Source organism: Marmota flaviventris, chromosome 14, assembly GCF_047511675.1.
Source record: "Marmota flaviventris isolate mMarFla1 chromosome 14, mMarFla1.hap1, whole genome shotgun sequence".
In the NCBI taxonomy this organism is placed as follows: domain Eukaryota; kingdom Metazoa; phylum Chordata; class Mammalia; order Rodentia; family Sciuridae; genus Marmota; species Marmota flaviventris.
The window spans coordinates 44,571,101-44,596,165 of record NC_092511.1 but is presented as its reverse complement, the minus strand read 5'-3'; the positions used below and the strand labels follow the sequence as shown (position 1 = coordinate 44,596,165).

Sequence of the window (25,065 nt, the reverse complement as noted above, 5' to 3'; positions counted from 1 at the left end):
CCCAGCAACAGGATTTGAGTCCTCATATCGAGAGACACCAGAAGTTGCTCTGTCCCTAAAGTTTTAGATGTGTGAGCCAAAAAATGGCCAGTTTGGGTTGGGTGACTCTCTTGAAGAGCCCTATCTTATCAATCAAAAGCAACACATAATCTAGATGTGGCTTTGATAAAGTGGTGAAAGAAACATCTTAGTTTTATAGGTAACTCTAGTACTTTGGTACTGAGCAAACATTAGGGATTTTGTCATCGAATTAGATTGGGAGAAGAAACAAAGTCAGAATACAGAATTTGAGTACAGTCCTTTGTGCTGTGATAACAGTAAGTGTTTTTGTTGGGTGGCAGGGGTGGGGACCAGGGGTTGAACTCAGGGACACTTAACCACTGAGCCCCATCCCCAGCCCTTTTTTGTATTTTATTTAGAGGCAGGGTCTCACTGAGTTGCTTAGGGCCTCACTAAGTTGCTGAGGCTGGCTTTGAACTAGTGATCCTCCTGCATCAGCCTCCCAAGCAGCTGGGATTACAGATATGCGCCACCATGCCTGCCTAACAGTAAGCATTTTATTCCTTAAATTTCTGAGAAAAACTATGCTTCCCCCCTTCTTTTTTTCCCAAAAGGAATTTCCTGACATTTTAAATATCTATTAAATAATTCAAGTTTGCAGATGGACAAAACAGCCATGGCCTTATGAGAAAACATGGCAAAGGAGGATCCGAGGTCAAAAGTTGAGAGTAAGGGATATGCCATGTTGGAGTAGGGAACCTGAGAGGCAGAGAAGGTTTGGAAAGATTCCTGTAGGCCAGAATTAGATCTGAGTCAGCTGGGGATGAAGGAGAGCAGTGTGGGGCAGCCCTGAGTGTTCAGATGACAGGCAAAAGCATGGATTCCCAAGAATGGAAAAGACTTCAGGACTTCTCAGCCACGTGCTGCACGTGGCAGTTGAACAACAGGTTTACCCAAGGTTGGGGACTGGCTAAACAAGTCTAAGTCAAGGAAGAAAGCAAGGTGCTGGAGCAAAGTTGAAGTGGGTGGATAAACACCTGTAAGATATTCCACATTTGGCAGGAACCACTCAGTATTATTATGAGAGCAATTACAACTTTGTTCTCAACTTTCTCATTTCTCAAAAGACTGGAACTGAAGATCATATGATTTCTGAAGAATAAGAACTTACAATGTATTAGAAACTGCACAGAAAAGTATGATCTAAAGTCTCATAGCTATTTTTAAATCCGATAACTGAATCTAATTAGAAACAGCCCATGACTATCTTACAATTTAGGCACTAGGCATTTGGTTGGTTAGAAAATGATTGATGCATAATGTGCAGCTGTCTTCAAGGCATTTTTTTCTTCTCAGTATGACAGATGTTCTATTCATCTCAAGGTTTCCAACTGCTTTTAGAGGTGGAAAGAGATTTAATTAGAGACAGAATTGCCTGGAACATTAATAAGAGACAAAATAGGTCCCTGCATGGAACAATTGTTTCAAGTGCACATCTCCATCTTTGAGTGCTTGTCACTCATTAGTCTCATGGGTGTATGTTTCAGCCTAAGTGATTAGGAAATGCGCCCAGGTATCTGCTGGCATCGTGCACCAGGAAGGGGACAATGAAGGGAAAGTCAAGGAGAGCCTGCGCCTCTCAAATCAGCAGGGCTTGAATAGTTAAAGGGAGCAGCTTCAGGAGCTGTTGGTTGACAGTCCTGAATATTCCCAGGGAGGAACTGGGTGCTGCTTGGCTCCATGCTCCTGATGTCTAAGGCACTCAGCATTTTTCTGTCACTGCCCCTAATTCTTAGGAACCCTGAGTCCCTGCAACCTGTTTTCTACCTAGCTGAGCACTAAAGAGTTCTATGTCATTTATGGTCAAGAGTACCACCCAGGGTTGGGGATGTAACTCAGTGCTAGAGTGCTTGCCTAGCATGCACCAGGCTCTGGGTTTGAGCCCCAGAACCAAAAAAAAAAAAAAAAAAAAAAAGAACCCACCTTTCATCACTCACCCTGCTTTCTCACAAATGCCTAAATGTACCTTTTTACTGGCACTGGTTCAGAAGCTGCCTACAACCTGATTTCTGAGGTTCAGGCTCCCCAAAAATGACTGACGGGGGTGGGTAGAGACGGCTTGTCCTTGGCTCTGCTTTGCCTGCATGGAGGCTTCTAAGTCAGGTATCATCTACTGCTGCCCTGGCTGGCGTGGGCACGCTGTGCTCCCAGCATGCTGTGCAGCTGGCATTGTCTCTCTGGTTACAGCCCCTTCTGCAAACTGATGCTGTCAAGGCTTTTTAAGTTATCAAGGAAGTTGCTCTCTATAGAAAACACTTGATTATTCCTCCGGACCCTATACTTATCTTAAAATTGTTTTCTTCGCTGCATTCTAGTGTGAATTATTTTTAAAAGTGCCAGTAAAGCACTGAAAGGCCTACTCCTATATCTCATAATAGTATGAAGTATTTTTTTTCTTTTGTTAAAAATAAGTGAATTCAGTGTGTGCTAATGTATCACAAATTTGCAACTGCATGATGAAGTAAGGGAACTTCAAAATTCTGAATTTTAAAATGGAAAAAGCCTCAAGGTTCTCTCTACCCTTACACCTCCCACCCTATACAAAATTGGACAGTGTGACACTTCTGTAGCCCAGTCTTAAGAGACATATGACAAGGAGAGATTCAGATGAGCTGTGGATTAAGTTTGAAATCAGCTGTATTATTTGGGAATTAAGACTTTGGTTAGCTGACTATATTTTACACTGGTCTAAATATCAGCATGAGACACCATCACATTTTGTAGACATCAGCCAGAAACAACCTTGGAATAATGGCCAAGTCAACGCACTTCACAATGGAATGTGCAGTTGGAAAGGACGGATAATTTTTTCCCCCAAAAAGAATTTTAACTTAGACCAAATGGTTTTTGTTTTTTTTTAGAGTGGATTAGTTAAGTGGGAGGCCTACTCATGTACTTATGTGCATATGGTTCATTTTTTTTTCTTAATTCTTAGAACTAAGTCCTCCTGTCTTTGTGGCCACTTTAAAACCAAGTTACAAACAAAATAAACAACACTTCTATACTTTACAGACCATTGCAAAAAAAAATCTGTGTTTTTAATTAAAAGAGAACTCTGAGCCATCATAGCAACATTTAATGAGGATGCTAGGGAAAAATTAGTGCTTTTCTGCATCAGATACCATCTTCTTGCCAGAAGCACACCCACCACTTATCAAGCTTATTTTATCATCTGGCATTGAACTGAAGCAGAAGGTTGGGAGTCACATTTTCTTTCTTTTCATCTAAACTCCCACCTAATATAAGAGGTGACATTATATTTATTAATAGTTATTACTAGGCAGAAAGTCCTATCAAGTGCAAATTACTTGATTTCATGACTTACACATCACAAGACTAACGTAGCTGTGAACACCAAGCCCACCACAAGGTGAAGTGCCACAGAGAATTCTTAAAGTACTTTTGAGATCCATGAAATTCACTTTATGTATGAGAATCTTTACTCATTATCATCCAAAGTACAAATGTGGTCAATTACATAATTATGAGTTTTGCTTTTTAGAATTCTACAATGTTGGAAGTTTATCTATACTTAAAATCACTCATCAAAAGGAATCACATGCTACTAGAAACCTTCTTTTACATACAGCATTCAAGGCAACTAAATCAAAAGAGTTAGATGTGGAATTACTGACCTCCCGGAACAATTCTGGGTAAGGGAAGACACAGTAAGAGATCTCTACCAAGTGACTAGGTATGGCAAGACTCTAGTCAGAATGGAAGATGATTTTTCACAACTCCACAAATATTGTTGAATGAGAAAAGCCCGATTTCACTCCTATCTCACTAATCAGCATATGTTCCTGTCAACTATTGCATTCGGGACAGCTTCTGGGCTATCCTGGCATCTTCTCCAGACCCAGCAAAGCTAGAGGAGTCTAGTCCAACAAAATTTCATTTCTGTTCAAGTCGTACCCATAATCAACTTCTACAAAGAGTGATCAGAGGTGACATTATATTTATTAATAGTTATTACTAGGCAGAAAGTCCTATCTAGTGCCATGTCCTGAGGACAAATCGTGAGGACACTGGGCAATTTCCCCAGCTTGAACCCTATATAAGTTAAGTCTACAGATTATAAAAGACTTGCTTAAGTACCAGCTTTTGAGGACAAATGCATTCTGGTTTAAATAAGTCTCTTGTCAGGCACAACAAACACAGACAAACCTTGCGACACCATACCTTTCTTCCATGGACACTTCTTTCATCTGCTGGTGTGGTTTGGTGCCCTCCATTTCTCTGATGCTCACAGCATAGATCTTGGTGGTGTAGTCAATGGCCTTCTCTCTAGCAACATCACTGTCATAGCCTCAAACGACACAGAGAAATTGGGGAGTGAGTTGGTTTGCAGTGGCTCAGGAGGGGCCATAGAGGGAGGTGCGGTGGCGTGTGGCTATTTGGGACTCACCTCCATCCTCCTCCGCATCCGTGTCAGACTCCTCGCTGTCCACCAGCTTGCTCTCCTGGGTCCCCACGAACTCCCTGGTCCAGATCATCAAGGCTGTGTCGGCACCGCCCACTGTGAGCAGCACAGAGTCATTGTGCAGCCATCTCACGTTGGTGACGTGGGCACTGTGCCCCACGTACTTCTTGAACCTTGCGTGCTGCCCCTGTATATAAAGCCAGACATTGAAACCTATCCCAGCCAGGTGGGCTTGTTATTGTTTTTTTATTTTATGGGCTATTTCTTCCATTTTGTTTTCTAGGTGGACTCTACTGGATATGATGAAGCAGTTCATCCCAAAGAGAAACTTCCCTACATGTCAACAGAACACATGATCCATAAGGACAGGGACTAGGTCTCTTAGTTCCTGGCTCATAACAGGTTCTCAATAAATACCTTTTGAGGCAATGAATGTTTCTAGGAGCCTATAGCTGTATAAAAAGCCTGTTTCTGTCACATATCAAATGTGCCATCTCCACGGGTCTCCAAGTATAAACTTCTGATTGAGAGTCTGGCTGACATCTGAGATCAAAAGTGTCTTCCCCGCCATCCCTACAGTGGCTTTTGTACCACAGACCCAGAAATGACAGAAAAGCAAGAAATCTCAAGATTTAAAACAAACACAGCAGCGGTTTGTACTGTGGCCACTGGAAACCATTTCTAACACTAGAAACACTCAAAACACGGATTTAAGAGCAAAGCAAGTTCCTGCTCAACCCACAAAGTTGAATAAGACCCAATTTAGTAGTAATTACTGGAAGCACCTGGAGTGGGGTGCCCAGGCCACCACGTTGACCTCAGGTGGCAAGGGGCAGAGGGTGGAATGCGGTCAGCAGCTCCCCCCAGGGCAGCCCTGACAAGTGCTGGGAAACCGAAGCTGGCACCAGGAGGAGCTTCCATTTTAGGCTCATGAGACACAGCCTGGCAAAAACATCTCCAGAGGGAGCCATTTAAAGAGGTAGAGTTTTCCATCTTCTCAGCGGCTTCCAGGGAATACCTTTTGCAATGAGCGAAGCCACATGAACTCTCGGAGGTCATGAGACGGCCATGGGTGTCCCAGATGAAAACTTTAGTAAATAACTGACAAGAGGCTTCCACAGGGCTCTGGAAGGCCCAGTAGAAAACCTAAAACCAGCGCAGACACAGGGCAGGAAACAGGTGCTGGAGCGTTGGTGACTTTGAAGTACTCTTGGTCAAGAGCTGTCTCTGGTTGACCCTCCCTGACAGTTTAGTGGAGTTGCCTGCTCCACAGCAGAGTAGTGACTCTAGAAAGATCAGTGAAGCAAACAGGCAGGCAGCAGCTCCAAGAGCTCTCCACAATCCTTCGTTTGCTAGCACACAGGCAGAATAAAGGCAGAATTCCCAGGGGAACCCCGTGTGATCATGTAAGATCCAGGTACAGGATAGTCACAGTGGCTATAGCCATGTGTCCTGCTGGCCTTCCTGCTGGAAGCACAAACCCACCCATGCATATCTACCCCAAGTTGGTTTCTCTACAAGAGGAGAAAGTGAAAGAACCTGAGAAATGCCTCCCTGCACCTTTATTAGAGGGGACACAGGGTTTGTGGACAGGATGGGAGAATTTAAACAGATGTTAAGGTGACTATAGTCATGCTTTAGAGAGAAGACGCAGGACAGAGAAAGAGGACAATATTATGGGCCACTGAAACTGTTTAACAAAGCTGAGATCCTTTCTGCAGAGGGCGATTCAAAATTCTCGTAATAGGAAACAAGATCAGTGATCCATGGAACAATAAAGGGAATCACAGTTACTAGAAGGTCCTGCTGTCTCAGGAGGAAGAGGTTGGCAAGGGATGCTGGGTGGTTCCTATTAGGGCACATGGAGGGACTTTTGAAGACTGGCATAGCCAGACGAGCTGCCTCCATGGGCCACCATGCCAAACTGCATTTCTGGACTCCTTCTCCAGAATTCTCTTCTCTCAGTGACTCATGAGTGAAAAATGAGTCACGAGAATCTGGACTATGTCTCCAGAGCAATGTTGTATTACTATTACTATTACCATTATTATTATTATTATTTTGTACTATTGAAGATTGAACCCAGGGGTGCTTAACCACTGAGCCACATCCCCAGTCCTTTTTAAAATCTTGAGACAGGGTCTCAATTAGTTGCTGAAGCTGGACTTAAACTTGCAAACCCCTTCCCTCAGCCTCCTAAACTGCTGGGATTACAGGTGTGCAACCCCCTGCTGGGGTGTACAAGAGCACTGGTTCTTATCCATTTTTAGGTAAGAAGTTCCTGAGAATCTGATAACTCTCTCCCCATAACCACAAGACTTCATATAGTTTCTCTAGCTATAAAATGTTGATGTTCTGAGAAGGAAACTTGCAGACTTGAGAGCATGGAGGATTTGTACAAGTGTAAGCTGTGTGGTGGTCTTTTAGCCTCTCTCCAGTGGAAAGACTTAGGTTTGAAAGGGAAATGAGGCTATGAGAAGCAATTGGTTAGCTAAAAAGATGGTGTCAAAGAATTTGATTTTCTAGGGGCTGGGTTGTGGCTCAGTGTAGCACGCTTGCCTGGCATGCATGAGGCACTGGGTTCGATTCTCAGCACCACATACAAATAAATAAAAATAAAGGTTCATCAACAACTTAAAAAAAAAGAATTTGATTTTCTAGAAAGTGGTTTAAGGTATGGGCAAAACGGGTGGGTGCTGGCAAAGGGTATAGGCTTTGGCTTGGATTCTGGGGACAAGATGACTGTCAGGGAACCAATGACCTAAGTGGGTAGGCTTTAAACTATAAACCCAAATATTAATAAGGATATATGTTTGCCATAAAAAGAAAAATGCCTGGAAGAGATGCCTAGTAATTAAAGGGAAGGGAGAATGGGGGACAGGGTCAAGAGGAAGACCCAAGGTCTCAGCATATAATAAATGGAGCTTGAATTTTTGACTTGTGTGGTGGTAATAAGATCTCACAGGTACCATCAAGACTTGGTAACATGGAACTCAGTGGCAGACTGCAGAAATGGTATGGTATAGGAATGTTCTCAGGCTCTCTTCCTGACTTCGGATAGATCTTTCCCACCTGTGAGCTCACTGGGCTTTCCTCAGTGTCTGTTCACAAACATTTGCAAAGAGAGTACACTCTGGTGTCTCTTTTTAAAAGGACACTCATTCTGTCAGGTCAGGGCCTGACCTTTAGAACTCATCTAATTTTAATTACTTCTGTAAAGATCCTATCTCTATATACAACCACACTGGAATGAGGGTTTCAACATAGAAATTTGAAGGAAGGACACAGTCACTTGAGAACAGAAAGTGAACTTTGTTCAAAAGACCCAGGAAACTTGGAGGAATGACACACAGGTAGAAATACTCATTAGTATGAAGCCGCATATTGGAAAAGGAAAGTGAGCTGAAAAAATCAGATAAAAATAGAGAAGGAACAAAGGTGACACCACCAGAGGAATTCATATTGGCCACCGGTTTTCAAACTCTTTGAAGAAAAATAACTATGAAACTGTTTCTTCCAGTATTATACAGTAGAACTCAATATACAAGAAGCAATTTAGCTTAAAATCATGGGCAAAAGATTTGCAGAGACACTTCACAAATAGCCAACAGATGAAAGTGTTCTGAATCATTAGTTATCACAGAAATGTACATTAAAAACATAATCCATAGCACCATCTATCACTCAGAACCGCTAAATTGTAAGTGCCAATCCAAATGCTGGCAACCAGAATTCTTACATTTTTGGTAGGAATGTAAAATGATGCAGCCACTTTGCTAAAAGGTCTGGCAGTTTCTTAAAAGCTAAACATATATTTTCCCCTATGATCCAGAAACTCCAATCCTAAGTATTTACTTAGGATCCACAAACATTCATCCAAAAATGTTCATAGCAGCTTTATCACAATCCCAAACTGGAAAAGTATGTGCCCATCAATGCATATAAACAAACCCTGTTATATATAACTCTGTTAGACAATGGACTTTTCACTCAGTTATAACAATGAACAGACATTACATACAATGTAGATAAATCTCAAACATTATCTGAGTGGAAGAAGCCAGATGCAAAACAGTACCTATTTGATCATGTTAACAAGAAATTCTACAACATGTCAAATTAATCTGTTGGTGAACAACTGAAACAGCTGTTTTACCTGAGGGTGAAGTAGCGGGTGGGAACTGATGAGGGAGGAGCTTCAGGAAGTATCCTGGGGTGAGGACAATACTCTACATCTTCATCAGAGTTTGGGTCATATATGTGTATGAGCTTTCAAAGCTCGCCTAACAGAAACTTCAAAATCTGTGCATTTCAACTACATAAATTATACTTAAAGATGCCATGAAACAAATGTTGACATGCAATTAAGAGTATCCTGATAATTCACTTTTTTCCAGTTTTATCAAAATATAATTGACAAAAATTATATATATTCAAGGTGTACAGTGTGGTGATTTGATACATGTATCAAATTATGGAACGGATACCACTATGAAGTTAATTAACACATCCAGTACCGTATACTGTTACCATTCTGTGTTTGTATATGATAAGATCAACTCTCAGCATATTTCATGTAAATAATACAGCATTATTAACTATCGCCACCATGATTTAATTAGATTCTCAGAACTTATTCATCTTAACTAAAAGTCTGTACCCCTTCACCAACATTTACCCCATTCCTGGCAACCACCATTCTGTGTCTATGAGTTCAGCTTTGTGAGATTCCACATATAAGAGAGATCATATAAGCATTGGTACTTGTGTCTAGTTTATTTCACTTAGCATAGCATCCTTTAGTTTTATTTCTTACTTATGTTCTTGCAAACAGCAGGATGAGAGTTAAGCACTCTTTCACTGAGAACTGTACTGAACAGAAGTGGTAAGAGTGGGATTCCTTGCCTCATTCTTGAACTTAGAGGAAAAGCTTTCAGCTTTTCACCATGGAGTATTATGTTAGCTGTGGGCTTATCATTTATGGCATTTTTTTATGTTGAGGAACATTGCTCTTAATTTGTTGAGAGTGTTTAATCATAAAAGGATGCGGAATTTTGTCAAATGCTTTTTTCATATATATGGAGACGATCATACATGTTTATTCTTCGTTCTTTAATGTGGCATATCACATTTGTTGATTTGCATACATTCAACCATCCTTGAATTCCGGGGATAAATTGCACTGGTTCACGGTATATAAACCTTTTAATATTAAATTTGGTTTGCTAGCATTTTGTTGAAAATTTTTGCACCTATGTTCACCAGGTATAACTGGCCTATAATTGTCTTTTCTTATAGTGTCATTATCTAGCTTTGGTATGAGGATAATGCCAGCTCCATAAAATGAGTTTAGAAATGTTCCCTCATCTTTTTTTCCTTGAAAGAATGAAAAGTTTCAACAGTAATTCTTTTTAAGTATCTGGTATAATTCACCCACGAAGCCATCTGATTCTCGACTTTTAAAATGTATTTTTAGTTGCAGATAGACACAATACTTTTGTTTTATTTATTTATTTGTATGTGGTACTGAGATTTGAACCCAGTGTCCCACACATGCCAGGCAAGTGCTTCACCACTGAGCTACAACCCCAGCTCCTGATTCTGGACTTTTTAAGGAAGATTTTGATTATTGATTCAGTCTCCTTACTCATTATTGGTCTGTTCAGATTTTCTACTTCTTCATCATTTAGACTTGGTAGGTTGTATGTTTCTAGAAATTTATCAATTTATTCTAGGTTATCCAAATTTGTTGGCATATGTTTATAGTAGACTTATGATCCTTTATATTGCTATAGTATCATATAATATCTCTTCTTTCACTTATAGTTGTGTTTAAGCCCCCTTTTTTTCTTGGTTAGTTTAGTTAAAGGTTTGTCAATTTTATCTTTTAAAAGAATAAACTCTTGGGGCTGGGTTGTGGCTCAGTGGTAGAGCACTCGCCTAGTACGTGCAAGGCCCTGGATCCAATCCTCAGCACCACATAAAAATAAATAAATAAAGGTACTGTGTCCAACCACGACTAAAAAATAAATATTTAAAAATAAAAGAACAAAGTCTTTGTTTTATTGATCTTTATAATCTCCATTTCATTTCTTTCCTTTTTTGGAAGTACTGGGATTGAATCCAGGGACTTGCATACTTTACCACTGAACTATATAGCACCATGTCTCCCCAATCTTTTTTTTCCCCCCTGAGAAAGAGTCTAAATTTCCCAGGCTGGCCTTGAACTTGTGGTCTTCCTGGCACTGCCTCTGAGGAACTGGGATTACAACTGTGTGCCATCAGGCCAAGCTTTATTTGTTTCTGCTGTAATCTTTATTATTTCCTTCATTTAGTTCTTCTTTAAATAGTCCCTCAAAGTGTAAAGTTGAGACTTTTTAAAATTAATTCCACAATTTACTTTTAATGTAGAATGTAGACTGTGGGTTTCTAGGAGTTTTAATTGTTATCATTCTATTTTATCCATTTGCTCAGTTTTTCACAATAAAACGTTGGGAAAAAATATTTTACACAGATGCTCTATGAACAAGACACAGAAAACAGTGATTCCAACTGAAGCAGGGGTAGAACCCAGAGCCCTCCACTTGGCCCCTGTCCTCCTTCCTGAGGTGGTCTCTAGGACACTTCCCTTGGAACTCTGGGAGTCTGAGAAACACAGCATAAAATGATATACATCCCACCTCACCAGGCTGGGAAGATGGGTGATAAAATCCCAGGACCAATAATAATCCTAGAAGATGTGAGATAATAGTAACACAAGGTTTTTTGCTGTCTAAATGCCTGCCCAAACTGTGGTCTACTAAAATCACAGTATCAATTTTTTTGACTTGTCCTGAAAGCAATTTCATTTATTTTTTCAAAGAAGTATCAAGGAGAATGGATACTTAGAATTGAATTCTGATCAAACAGGAAAGGCTGGTAAGTGAAGGAGAAGGGATAGGTCATTGGGCAAAGGTTACCATGTGACTCTGGAACTTGGAATAGACAATGAAGGGAACACTAGACACAATCAAATGTGTCTCTTAGGGCTACTCAAAACAATAATCCAGCCAGATATTAACAAATGAAGAGGAAAAACAAAAAAGCATCCAAAGAAACCAATGTGTCTGCCAATAGAACCAGTGTGTTCAGGTTTGAAAAGTGTGAATAATGGGAGGAGGAGCGAATCATCATGGAGGAACACAGAAATCTTGCACAAAAAAACAAAACAAACTAAAAAAACAAAACAAAGAAACCTTAAGTTATGATCAAAACAATACTCCTTGTTTTTGTTTTTTTTAAAAAAGTCTTGCATGGACCCTTGGTGTAGTTTCAGGAAAGCTATTGTAAAACACTAAGAAGAAAAACAGAAAAAAGTTAGGAATACTTCTTAGATTTGATGGCTTAATATTAATAGAAAGCAGACTGACTTATCTCCTCTGTCAAAAAGAAGGCACTTCAAAACAGAAAGGTTCATTTACACAACAGTGGATGTCATCAAAGGAGACCCCAGAAATAGTATCAACAATAGCTGAGGAGTTTAGACATCAGGAGAGGTGGCATCAGGCATAAAACAGGTTTCTGTATCCCAAAGGGAAAACAAATAGACTGGCAAATATTGGTTCATGATCTGATGTAATTTGTGGGAAATTCTGGGATGAAATATTACACGGAAGTTCAATACCCCCTTGTGAAAGGAATCAAGTGATTACCAGCAGGGCTTCACTGTGAACTAACCTCACATCTTTTACAGGGTGTTTCATTAGTAATTTAACAAAGTCTTATTGGACTAGGCTGCATGATTATACAGTCAGGATGATGTAAGATTCTGTTATTGATCAAAGAACTGCAACTAAATGTGTGGCTTAGCAAATGGAATGTCAGAATGGGTTTCCTGGTACAGTAGTATTCTAGTTTCTCTATTTGTTTTTCCATGATCTAGAACTCAATTGTGAAAGCAGAAGATGACACAATGCTAAAAGGGAGAGTAAATATTTCCAAAAGGTATTTAAAAGATATTGATAGGATGAAACAATGGGATTAAACAAACAAGAGAAAACTTTTTTTGAGGAATACAGATATAAAGTTCTGTACTCAGAAAATCAATTGCACTAAGTACAGGATGGGGATAAATGGATTATTTTAAAGACTGACATCTGTAATTTGACTTTAATTCAGCGGATGTCATTGTAGTTTGATCGAATGCAAATGTAAAACCAAAACCAAGGAGTGTAGGGCTCTAAGAAGTCCTGCTTGCTGTGAGCTGGCCCGATTGCACCTGAAGCATTGACTTCAGTTCTAGATGAGACAGTTTAAGCAGGAATTGATAAAAATGAATGCCAGGGCATAGCTGCAAACCATAGAATGTGGGAAACGGCTGAAGGAACTCCAGAGGTTTAGGCTGGAGAAAGTGAGGCTAAAGTGGGTCAAATATCATCCTCCTACTTACAAAGGCTGTTAGAGGACAGGAATGATGGTTCAATCCTGGTTCAGAGGCCAGAGCATCAGCTAAGGAGAAGGGAATTCTCAATACAGAGCAATAGCTTTTTTTAAAAAAACTGGAACTTTTTAAAAAAGATCTGGACTGCTTTGTGAGGGAGTAAGTTGCTCATTCCTGGAAGTGTGCTAGTACTAATTAGAAAAATAGTGGTTTGAGATGTCATAAAGATGACTCATCACTTAAAGTCAGCAAGATGCTGGATTTGATGATCTCTAAAAGCCCTTTCAAGAAGAAATTTTAAGCCATAAGAATTTCACTTTAGTTAGTCACTCAAACAAAACATCAGGAGGTTTTTTATACAGCCTAAGTGATACTGTAAATAACATTATTGATTGCCTATTCCTTCAGAATTTAAAAATCCACCTAGATGTAACAGATAGCTTTGGGGTTATTAATGAGGCTGAGCAAGGACACATAACAAACATGAAATATTACCTTGACAGGATATGAAAAAAGCTTAACAAAACCAAAATCATCTCCCGTGGCCAAGAGGGAACAGTCTTTGGTGAGACTGGCAGCATTGACATCCGTCACGTCGCTATGTACTGGCCAGATTCCCTCACAGGTGGGCCCCAGAACGCAGGTCCATGAGTCCCATTCTATCTTCTCAATCTGCCAGAGGAGGAAGGAAAATGACAGTTTTGCACAATCTAGTTTCTTTTGTTTTCAGAGAATCCATTTGCAGCTGAGTGGTTCTAAGTGATGACCATGACAACCTCAGGCACTTGAGTCATGTGCTGAGGGTGCACAAATGCCAAGTTACTTATTTGGAGTAGTGTCTGCATTATTTTAATAAGCAACCGCTGCAGTCAAATATCCAAATATTTTTCTCTAAATCAAAGGTACATTTTGGAATTGTAGAAATCTGATAATAGTAAAGATTTTTAGTTTTTAATCAGACATGTACAGTCATATAAGCCATAAACAGAGCAGGGTTTCTCAACCCCAGCACTGATGCTTTAGTCTGAATAATTCTTGGTTGTGGAGGAATGTCCCTTGCTAGGTGGGATGTTTAGCAGCATGCCTGGCTTTCATCCACGGGGTCTCAGTACCACACCCCTGTCTGTTAACATTGCCAAATGTTCCTGGGGGCAAGATTGCTCTGTGCTGAGCATTACTGAGCTAGAGTGTTCTTAGCAAATTATTTTCAAAAATTATAAGACATAATTTCTTTTTTTAAATAATCAAAGAAGTGTTTTTCCTTGGAGGGAAAGTAAGATTCTGCAGCTTGCTTAATATCTTTTATGCTCTACAGAGACTATCCCTAAAATTTGAAGAGCTGTTCATACTGCATTGCCATGAATATACATTTCATCCTTGAAAACTGTTTTGTCTGAAATTCATGGCTAGATTTCCAATTTATATGTTAAGTCCTGACAAAATTGAGGCGTTTCTTTTTTTAAAGCAACAACAATAAACAATAATGACAACACTATGTTTTTGGCTTTCCGGGGGGATTTTTATCTCATTTACTTTCTTTAAAGATCTGCTAGTACGTCTTAGTGTTACAGTTTCTTTAGATAAGCACTGTCTAAAGAATATTTAAAAAATCATTAGAGAATCATAGCTAAAGTTAAAGCCCAGACCACTCCCTGTGGATTTCAAAACTGCTTTGCACATTGCTAGTGCCCTTGGCCTCCAGTTCTTATGTTTTTTGCTTGCTGTGACTGCTTAGAAGAGAAATTAAGATAAATATGCAGTCAGGGTTTTAGTCCCCTCATAAGGTGGTATACACTTTTTAGTCAAAATTTATCCTGATTTAACATTCTGTGCTTCTCTTGAACAATGCAGAACTGGAACCAAAAATGTGCAGCTGGTCCAGTGACTTGGAGAGTCCCAGGCAGGACCAGAGGCTGAAGTGACTCCAGGTTGGTCACTTGGCAGTTACTTCCATCTTCTGAGGCAGAAGTGGGGTCCTCCAGCCCCTCATGACATTACACCAACCTTCACAGGAAGAGAAGCAGGCAACCATCCCCCACAGGTTCTGGAAGCAGGCTTTTCAGCCACTGACTTCCTTCAAGGTTCCTTTTCTGAGACCCTCCTTGTCCATCTCCAATCCCTGCACTGGTGCTGGCCTTGTTAGATGGGCAGGAGAGTGAGCTTGGTTCTGCTCAGCCTGTAGTGACCCCAACATATCACTGCTAGATCTGGACACTCTGCTCTCCAAGGGAAGCACGTGCCTAAACTTGTTGGAAGCTAAAATATTGCATTTAAAATGGAATTTTAAGAATGATTTGGCCCGACACAGTAGTGAATATAATCCAGTGGCTCAGGAGGATCACAAATTTGAGGTCAGCCTCAGCAACTTAGCAAGGCCCTAAGCAACTTAGTGAGACCCTGTCTCAAAATGAAAAAAAAAAGAAAAAAGGGCTGTGGATGTGGCTCAGTGGTTGAGTGCCCCTGGGTTTCAATCCTTGATGCACGTATGCAAACACACACACACACACACACACACACACACATATACAAAAGACCTTGTAATTCCTAAAACTCCAAAGGATTAAATAAACTTGTTAAAAACTCTCATCTTCCTTAGCACCTTGAGTGAGAAGTATTTTTAATTATGTCATTCATTCACTTAACATTTGATGTCTGTGCCAGTTACTTCATATGGCTTTGTTTTAATCCTCCACATCTGGCTTTATGTGCTAGTTATCAATCTCATTTTACAAAATTCAACATCATTTAGTGGAAAAGGAAATTGAAGCCCATGGAGAGGTTACATCCCTCAGGTAGCATGCTTAGGAAACAGAGGGGGAGTCACACTAGTTTGCCCTCTAGTATATTGTTCCTTTAACCCCACCTTACTGCCTCAGGTAGATTTTTAAGTGGATGTTTTAATATTTGTCATATTTAACATCTTTCTGGGTAAGTTTTTATATTATTTTCATCATTGCTGACTCTTAAAAAATCTTTTTGAAAAATACTTTCAAAGCCCTTTATGCTCCGCTAAAGGGCTGGTGGATGACCAACTGACGAGCTCTCTCTTTGGTGATCTTAGTAGTGGTACTACCAGGGAGGTTGGCTGAGGAAACATTAGCTGGAGGACTCCCAAACTCACATCATCAGGAATCAGTCTCTGGAATAATAAATGTGCACCAGAGAGTGCAAATTTACTCTTCAGAGCAAGACCCTTCCATTTTGGTCAACTTTATAATCCAAATTTACCTTTTGTGCATATTCTTTTATGTAATGACTGCTTATCTGTTCCAAGCCAGCCTCATCTCTCCTCCACCATTTGGTTAGGTTGTATTTTATTTGAGTGTACTGATTTTGGGGTACTAGCGAGAGAAGGAAAAATAAATCTGAAATGATGTATAACAATGCTTAGTGCCCAGGAGAAATTCAAGACGGCTTAGGGTTCAGACTGTGGAGTGACATGTGGACCCTCCAGATTGGATTACAGCTCCGTGGTTGTCACTTTCTTGAAGTCCTAATTTCCTTATCTGTAAATTGAGACTGACAACTATCATCTAAAGCTGTTGTAATATTTCCTATTGTTTCATCAAAGGTTAAACAAATGACTCAACTTGTCTCCAACGATCAAGAGGACTTCCTTAGGGCTTAATCATGGAAAGACATTTGGATAATCAAGATCATTATTCCAAGACCCTGAAAGAGGTACTAACCCACAAAGCAACCTATCTTCCAGGAAGGCATGCTTATGCATTCAAAATTCCATAGAGGCTTTGATTTCAATTAAACGAGGAAAACATGGAATGAAGAAAATGGCTTGATACATTGGAATGGCTGGGCTGTGGACCACTTCTTTCAAAAAAAAATTGTTATAATTGTATATAATATTGTTTATTACCACCAATAGACATTGAGAAAATATTTTAAAAATATATGTTCATGAAAAGCTTTGTACAAAATGACATGCTGAATGGAAAAATAGGTATCCAAAGTGTTAACTTATTGTGTGAAGGCAAGAAAAATGAAGCAGAATGCCAGCTCTACCCTGCTCTGTCAATGGTTCAGTGACTCCATTCCTCAGAAATTAGGAAACCAAATTAAGCAATGATTCAGTCTTAAGAAATGATCAAGCTTAAAGGTAAGCTAAATGTCACCCATACTAGTGAATATTGATAGGTTTTTTTATAAAGTTAACACATTAAATATACACAAAATATTTTTTAAAAAGCTTTGTGTATGATTGTTACCTCTGAAGGTCTTATAATATGCCTTTTGCCTCTTGGAGCTTCAAAAAAAAGTTGTTCTTTGGCACCCGAATTAACTTGCAATAATTTTCCTGGGATGACAGAGAGGAGACAGATGATTAAGTTGTGCATTTATCATTGTATTATACAATTATAAGTTACCACTATTTTGATTCATTCTAATCCAAAGTCTCATAAATTGAGTAAACGCATGTTAAATCATTCAGAAGGGCATGTATAAGAAATAACATGACAAGGTACAAGCCCCAAAGCTGTGATTTTTTAGAATATAGAACTCATAAAATTTGACCTTGAATATCCTTCCAATAGAAGAATCAAGCTTGATATGTTTTACTCTGTTGCACTGGAAAATAGCTACAAATCTTCAAAGACTGACAAAATCAATTTATTTGTACTTTCCCCTGTTGTCTCTTAGCATATAAATGAAGTGAAGCAAATGGCTTTTGCAAAAATTATAGCATTTGAGGCAAGATGCTTGTTGTGAGCATTGCATTCACTCAGGTCTAAATTGTAAATTTGCCTTTAAAGTTAGAAACTGAGCGGCTGGGGACACAGTTCAGTGGTAGAGCACCTGTCCAGCTTGCGTGAGGCCCTGGATTGGATGTCCAGCATAGCAGCAAACAAATTTAGAAACAGAAAGGACACATAAAACAAACTATAAATGCTTTCTTCCCCACCCTGTCTTACTTGGAAGTTGGAAAAGACGAGACTTACCACAAACAGAATGTTAAGCAAATATAATCTTTCAGTCTGACATAGAACTATCATCTTAATTTTGATTAATATTGAAAAAGAATAGATTTCCTAGTTTCCCTCCTACGATGGCAATAATCTTTTTTGGCTTGAAAATTTTAAAGTCTCAAGATATATACATGGTCTGTTATTTTTTAGCATTTTTTAATTATGAAAATTTCAAACAGATATGGAATTGTCCAGCTTCAATTAGGCACTCATGGCCATGCCTGTCTCATAAACTCCTCTGACCATCTCACCACAGTTTATTTTGAAGCAAATCTCAGACATCATAATATTTGATCTACAAAGAATTCAGCATATGTCTGTATAAAATAACCTTCTTCCTTCTTTCACCCCCAACCCCCACATCTAAGAATATCTAGTAGTCTTAAAGTGTCCTTGGGAAAAAAAATGCCCCCCAAAAGAACTCTGTGGTTATATCACATTCTTTAATGTTTAAGTAGGCACCAGCTGGGTCTGAAATCTAGCTCAGCTAACCTTAAAGAGTGATAAATTAAATGCAAGATTCTTTTATTTCTTTACTGATTTCTGTTTCTAATTTGGTGAGTTAGCACATGGCTGATTGGGGGCTCCCTTGACTCTTAGGACCAAGGGAATCTGAAAACATGTCCTCTAAACTGGATATTGTTTTCTGACTTCATGGCTAATCAAATACAAACGAGAAAAGAGGGGATTAAATCATCTTTGTCTTTTTGGCATTTGAAGAAAATGAGTAATCAATACTTTTCCAAAGAACTAAATATATCTGCAATTATATTTTTAGGGCTTTCAAAAGTGATTGCAGATAACAAAGCATGTGGGAAAAGGATTAAAGGATTCAGTGAAGACCTTCTTGGAATGTGGCAAAGTTTTAGATGAATTTTTGGCTAAGAGATACTAAGAACTCAGAGGATTGTAATTCTCAGATGATCCCAACAGTGCACTTTACACTAGTTTTAAAGATAATACTTGCTTAAAAAAATCTAACATCTGAATGAACAGCAACAAAAGACTACAATATTGTGAGCGAGGCATTTTATGATGACAAGAATATAACACAGAGCAAGCACCAGAGGTGCCACATGGTGTCACAGACACCTAGTGGGGTACCCTCTGTCTGTACTCCTTTCTGAGAACTGGCCCCCACTGAGGCCCAGGCCCCTATGATCAAGTTTGACTCCAGACACAGACAGAGACCCAGGAGGGCCCGGCTGGTATGAGATGTGACTTTGGGATCATGAATGCATCTGGGGGCAGCTGAGACTGGGCTATGCCAAGAGGCCAAAGGCAGACACAGGCCCAGAAGAGCAGTGGGTGCCAAGAGCAGCTGCCACAGAGGAGGAGGGGAACAGGAGAGGAACTGCTTGCTCAGTCTCTATTTTCTAGTTCATTCCTAAAGCCAGTTTCTCTGGAGATACGGCTTCCTGTTCTAGATTCTATCAGATATCCCTAGATCTCTCTGGTGAACGGTCCTTCATTATTATTTTAAAATTTACGCTAGTTTGGGTTTCTATTTCTTAACCTAGGAGATGAATAATTTTAAAAAATCTATTCTAGGGTTAGGAAGGCAAATTTATGGGTATGCTTATAACCCCCTGAAATTTATTGCTGTTGTTATTATGTTTTTTTTTTTAAGCATAGAGAAAATATTTAGGTCACTACTCTTTTCTCTCTGCTGCTGTGGATCTATATCTATATCATACAGACCTAGATATATCACCACTGAAATCTTCAGAGGGCAGAGAAGGAGCAAAGAGGAAAAAGATGGGATAAAACCAATACGTAATTCCTTCTGAAAAATAGAACCCTATCCTTTTGTAATTCTTAAGTCTTCATTCACTAGAAGTCTGCTTATGCAGAATGAGGGGACTGAAACACTGTCTTCATTACTAAGATAAAGTAAATCAGACATCTTTCAGGCACACAGTTTTATTGTCCACAAAGTGAGTCACATGTGTTATTCCAGTTGCCACATAATTTACTGGTTAGAATAATTCCAAAAGTCGTACTACATGTATCAGATTTATCAGGCCCATTAGCAATGAAAATAGAAAGGAAATGTCCTACGATGGCTCAAACTGTTAATTGGTAAAAGATCACATTTCTAGAAACGAACTTGTAGCATCTAGAATACATGCTTCCGTGTTTTCTCTCTTTCCATATATTATTTCTCTAGGACTACACACAGGAACTTTCATTCAGAGTATCTGATGTTTCTGCAAAAGGTAGATGCACTTTCCGGTTTGACCTGCGATTGCTGCAGGCTGAGGGCCGGAAGGCTGTCACAGCTGCGCCATCTCTGCCCTGAGGAGCCAGCTGGCTCTGGCAAATGCTTTCACTATTTCTGACAGGATCAAAGGAATGAAATAGATCCCTGCTTCTAAATTCTGCTCACTGCCTCAGCCAGACCCTCCAGGCCCCCTCTGTGGAAGGGTAGCCTGGTCCTGAGGCAGCGTGGCACATTCTCCAGGCATTTTGGGACCTGCATATCAGGATGACATGTCTCATAGCTAATGGGACTAGAGTTAAACCAGCGAAGATTCATGGGCACACTTTTATTCTCCAAATGGTATAATTCCTCTCTAAAAATCACATGTATTCTACTTTATACTCAAGTCATAGAAACCATTTGGTCTGACACCCTCACCTGACTGAAGGGACCCATCACAGGTGTGACATCCCACCACCACAATCACGTTGGCCTCCTCTTCCTGACTCCCAGTCCCCTTTCTGTGGGTCTGAGCTCCAGGAGGCTGGACTTGGGGTAGAATTATGGACATAGTAAATTTTGCCCCTCTCCCACCAAGTGATGGCTTATAGATGAGGCACCTGACACAGATCCTTATCCAAGACCTACCATGGCAGTGACACACTGATCTTAGGCAAGATCTTGTGCTTTCCATCCTGGACTTACTCCTCTTTAATCCCCAGTATCTGACACAGGACCTGCACACTCGCAGAATTTAAAAACAAACAAACAAACAAACAAAAAACCAAACAAAAAACAATTCTCCAAATGCACATCAAAATGACAGTGAGCCGGGTGTGGAGGTTCACACCTGTAATCCCAGTGACTTGGGAGGTTGAGGCAGGATGTTTGCAAGTTTGAGAGCAGCCTCAGCAACTTAGCCTAAGCAATTTCGTGAGACCCTGTCTCAAAAACAAAAAAAGGGATGGGGATGTGGCTCAGTGGGTAAGCTTCCCTGGGTTCAATCCCTGATACCTCTACCTGCTCTCCCAGTCCCCGCACTCCCCAAAATGAGGTGTCACTTCATACCCATTAGGTGGTCACTATCAAAATAAAAACAGAAAATAACAAGTGTTGGCAGGAATGTAGAAAGGTAGAACCCTTGTGTACTGATTGTGATGAAGTAAAATGGTGCAGCTGCTGTCAAAAATAGGACAGTGGTTCTTCATAAACTTAAAAATAGAACTACATATGATCCCGCAGTCCCCTTCCTGGTTATACACGCCAAAGAACTGAAAGCAGGATCTTGAAAAGATATTTTGCACTCAGGTTCACAGTAGTATTATTTACAATAGCTAAAATGTGAAAACAGCTCAAGTCTCCATCCACAGAGGAACGAACAAACAAAATATGGATATTATTCAGCTTTAAAAAGGAAGGGAATTCTGACACAAGCTATAGCATGGATGAACCCTGGGTGTCTTATACTAAGTAAAATAAGCTGGTTACAAAAAAAAGGGAAAAAAAAAGCTGGTTACAGTTCTACTTCTATGAGGTCCTAGAATAGTCTGTTTGTAAAAACATAGCAGAATAGTGGTTGCCAGGGACCGGAGGGATGGGCAGTTACTGTCTAATGGGTATGGTGTTTCAGTTTTACAAGGTGAAAAGAGGATGATGGTTGCCTAACAACATGAATGCCTTGAACTGTATATTTAAAAATGATCAAGATGATCAATTGCATATGTATTTTGCCACCATTAAAAATAATTTTTTGAAAAATCCTCCCAATGAAAACTTTGTCTTCATATAACTCATTTTCTTTGGGCCCTCACTTCCTAACAGAAGTAATACGTTTAGCCCTTAATAGTGATTGTGGTGGTGGGATGTCACACCTGTGACAGGTGGCGTGTTTGTGTGCGGTGGATTTCAAATAAAAGTCATTATACCCTATCTCAACTAGAGGAGAATAAAAATGGGAAATCACTTCTTTTTTCAAATGATAAAACAAGGAATATCAAAGAAGAGGTTTGAGAAACAGCTGCTCTGCCTACCCAGTTGGCCTCCCAAGTTCCTAAGTGACTCAGGCACCAGTGTCCTGCCTGATCATAAATTTCAGCTAAGCTCTCAGCACTGTGGCTGGCACGTCCCTGACATGAAAGCAAAAGGGACTTATCTGATCTCCCTTTGCCCTTGTTGGGTTCTTGTTCCTCTTACAATAAATCTCATGCCTTCCTCTATCTACTGTGCTCTATAAAACTCCTGCAGGCTATAAAGCTGAAATAGCCTGAATTCCAGTGAGGCAGGTCCAGCCACAACCAAAAACCTGCCCAGCACAAAGACTGCTGAGCCCTAGTCTCTGCCTATTGTTTTAAGAAACACTCTGGGGTCTTGGAAGTAACCTCTTCTTGGCCCAGGTCCTTGTCACTTCTTTCTCTGACTTACATTAGTTGCTGTCCAACTCTAGGTTCATTTCCTCCTTGAGATGGTAGAGAATGCCCTGCTCTAAATAACCTGGAGTCACCTAGTGCCTGTGAAATAAAGTTCAATGTTAACTTCCTAGCATAAGGCAAGAGTCCCTTTTTACTGCCTTTCCACGTTGCTTCCCCTGCATCCTGTCCACTGAGCGTTACTCACCACTTCTTAACCTCCTGTTCTTTCCACCTTCGAGGCTTTGAAGGCCATATTCCCTTTGCCTGGAATGTTCTTCCCTGATTTTACTGTTTAGTGAGTTTCTGCACCTCTTTAAAGATCCACCTGGAAGGTCATTCTTTTATGAAGGCTCCATGGATTCCCCCAGGGAGCCTCTTCCTCAGAGCACACGGTGTGCTGGTGCTTTTCTTCCAAAACAGACTATATGACTTCTTTAAAAGCACCAACTCTGCCCATTCCTAAATGCCTGTTCCAGCCTCTAAACATCAGCCAAATCTCTAGACTAGGATCTAAAAGTCACCTACCTTATAGCACTGATGTCCCACCCCAATATTGACTTGGCCCATCCTAGCCTGGGCTCACCACTTCCTATGACTCACCGCTCCACACCTTACCCAGTTTATGCTCTTGTGTTAGTTCAGCCCAAGCATGTCTCTCACTAAACTGTAAGTTCCACAGAGAGGAGCCATGTTTCACTTCTAGATCCTCCATATTTTCTGGCTTAAGTCTTTACAAATGGTAGAAGCTTGATGTATTAAATAAACAGGTCTTCATGACGTTTGTGGGCATGACTTGGATGAGGCAGAGGGTAGGCTGGGAGCTTGGGAAAGCCAAGAGACTTTAGGCAAGCTGGATCTGGCTTTCTGTCTCCATTGGAATATGGAAATTGCTGGAGCTTTTTGGGGCAGTTCTCCAGGAGGTGGAGAAAAGGGGAAAGTGGGAAGGAGGAAGAAACCCAGGGTAAGGACAGAGCCTGCTGAACCCAAAGGCAAGGTGGTGGCTTGTGTGGTAACAGAAGGCACTGTGTGTCTGCAACAGTCCTAAAACTTAATGACCTGAATCAACAATGATGACAACAATAACAATTATTTTTAAAATATGGGAAAACACCCAGAATGGTAATGACAGCTGCTTCTAGGCTACAGATTTATAGTACATTATATTACTGTGAGTTCCCCTTGCCCAACTTTTTTCTAAAACTCAACTTTTTCTCTAGAAACAATATTGTTTCTAGAGAATGAACATTGTTTTTTTTTTAAAAAAAAACAGAAATATACCTTAAAAGTCACAACATACTTTACCTCTAGAGTCCCAGTCAATGTGTGTAATGTAACTAGAAGCTCCTTTACAGATGCCAACCCTCTTGCTTGTCAGTACATTGTAAATATCCACAAAGTTATCATGGGATGCCACAGCTAAGTATTTTCCTGTATCTATGAAGATAAATATGCAGTTAACACCAAAATACTTTATATGAGAATTTGTTTCCAAGAAACTAGTAAAATAGGAACAAGGTCAAAGAGACATTTAAATAGTTTATTTTTGGCTTTTCGGTTTCCAAAGGCTGAATATTCTCTCTGATATGTGGATGCTAACACTCAGTAAAGGAGTGGGGAGAAGAATAGAAGTTCATTGGATAAGACAAAAGAAGGAAGGAAGGGAGGATGGGATAGGAAAGACAGTAGAATGAATCAGACATAACTTTCCTACATTCATATATGAGTACATAACTAGTGTAACTCCACATCATGTATGACCACTAGAATAGGAAGTTATCTTCCATGTATGTATGTCAAAATACATTCTACTGTCATGTATAAATAAAAAGAATAAAAAATAGCTTAAAAAAGGAATTGTAAAAATAAATAAAATAGTTCTTTCTCATAATTCTTTTTTTGCTCCAAGACTGTGACATTTCTCAGTCTCCACTGTCATCTTTACCTTTTGAAAATTTAATATCAGAGATCATTTCTTTTCTGTGATGGAAGGACACCATGTCTTCAACGGTGTCAGCATTCACCACCAGGAAACTCCCGTCATTCAGGCCCACTGCTAAGGCTTTCCCATCAGGGGAGAAGGCACAGCATCTTCCACCTATGAAAGAATCCACAAAGAACGCTTGCCACCCAGCACCCGCCATCGAGCAAACCAAATGGAGAGATGGCTAAAACCTGCACCAGGCATTACAAATGGACACATGACTGGATCTTAAACACTACACTGATGAGAACTTAAACTTTGTAACTTCAAACATCTCTTTCCTTCAAATCCGAGGACAATCATCATAATGTCAAAAAGATTTCCAATTTTCATAAGGTTTATCATTTATTTCTTAGTATCTAAATACCTGGATTTTTCAAAAGACAATTTGGGCGAACAGCAGAAAGGAGGAAAAGATTAATATATCCTCTACTTGGCTTTCTCAGGAAAGAGGAAATGTTTAAGAATGTTAAGTTCTGCAAGAAAATTTCTAGAGACTGCTTTTTGGATATTGTGCCTTAGGTATAAACTTGTTATATTTGAAAAACCTCATTATTCACCCCCACTTCTCTGCCTCATGCATAATGCA

General features: G+C 39.9%; 1 protein-coding gene across 1 annotated transcript in view; it reads right to left on the bottom strand.

Moving 5' to 3' along the window:
* The window catches only part of Eml6 (EMAP like 6), a 254,447-nt gene that overhangs the window by 36,369 nt on the left and 193,013 nt on the right, over positions 1–25,065 (bottom strand). Inside the window, exons 22-27 of the mRNA XM_027934520.2 lie at positions 24,438–24,590; positions 23,798–23,929; positions 17,126–17,214; positions 13,398–13,574; positions 4,469–4,670; positions 4,243–4,369 (exon numbers count right to left, since the gene is read on the bottom strand). Of these exons, the coding sequence (XP_027790321.2) occupies positions 4,243–4,369; positions 4,469–4,670; positions 13,398–13,574; positions 17,126–17,214; positions 23,798–23,929; positions 24,438–24,590 (880 nt within the window). The remainder of the gene's footprint in view (positions 1–4,242; positions 4,370–4,468; positions 4,671–13,397; positions 13,575–17,125; positions 17,215–23,797; positions 23,930–24,437; positions 24,591–25,065) is intronic.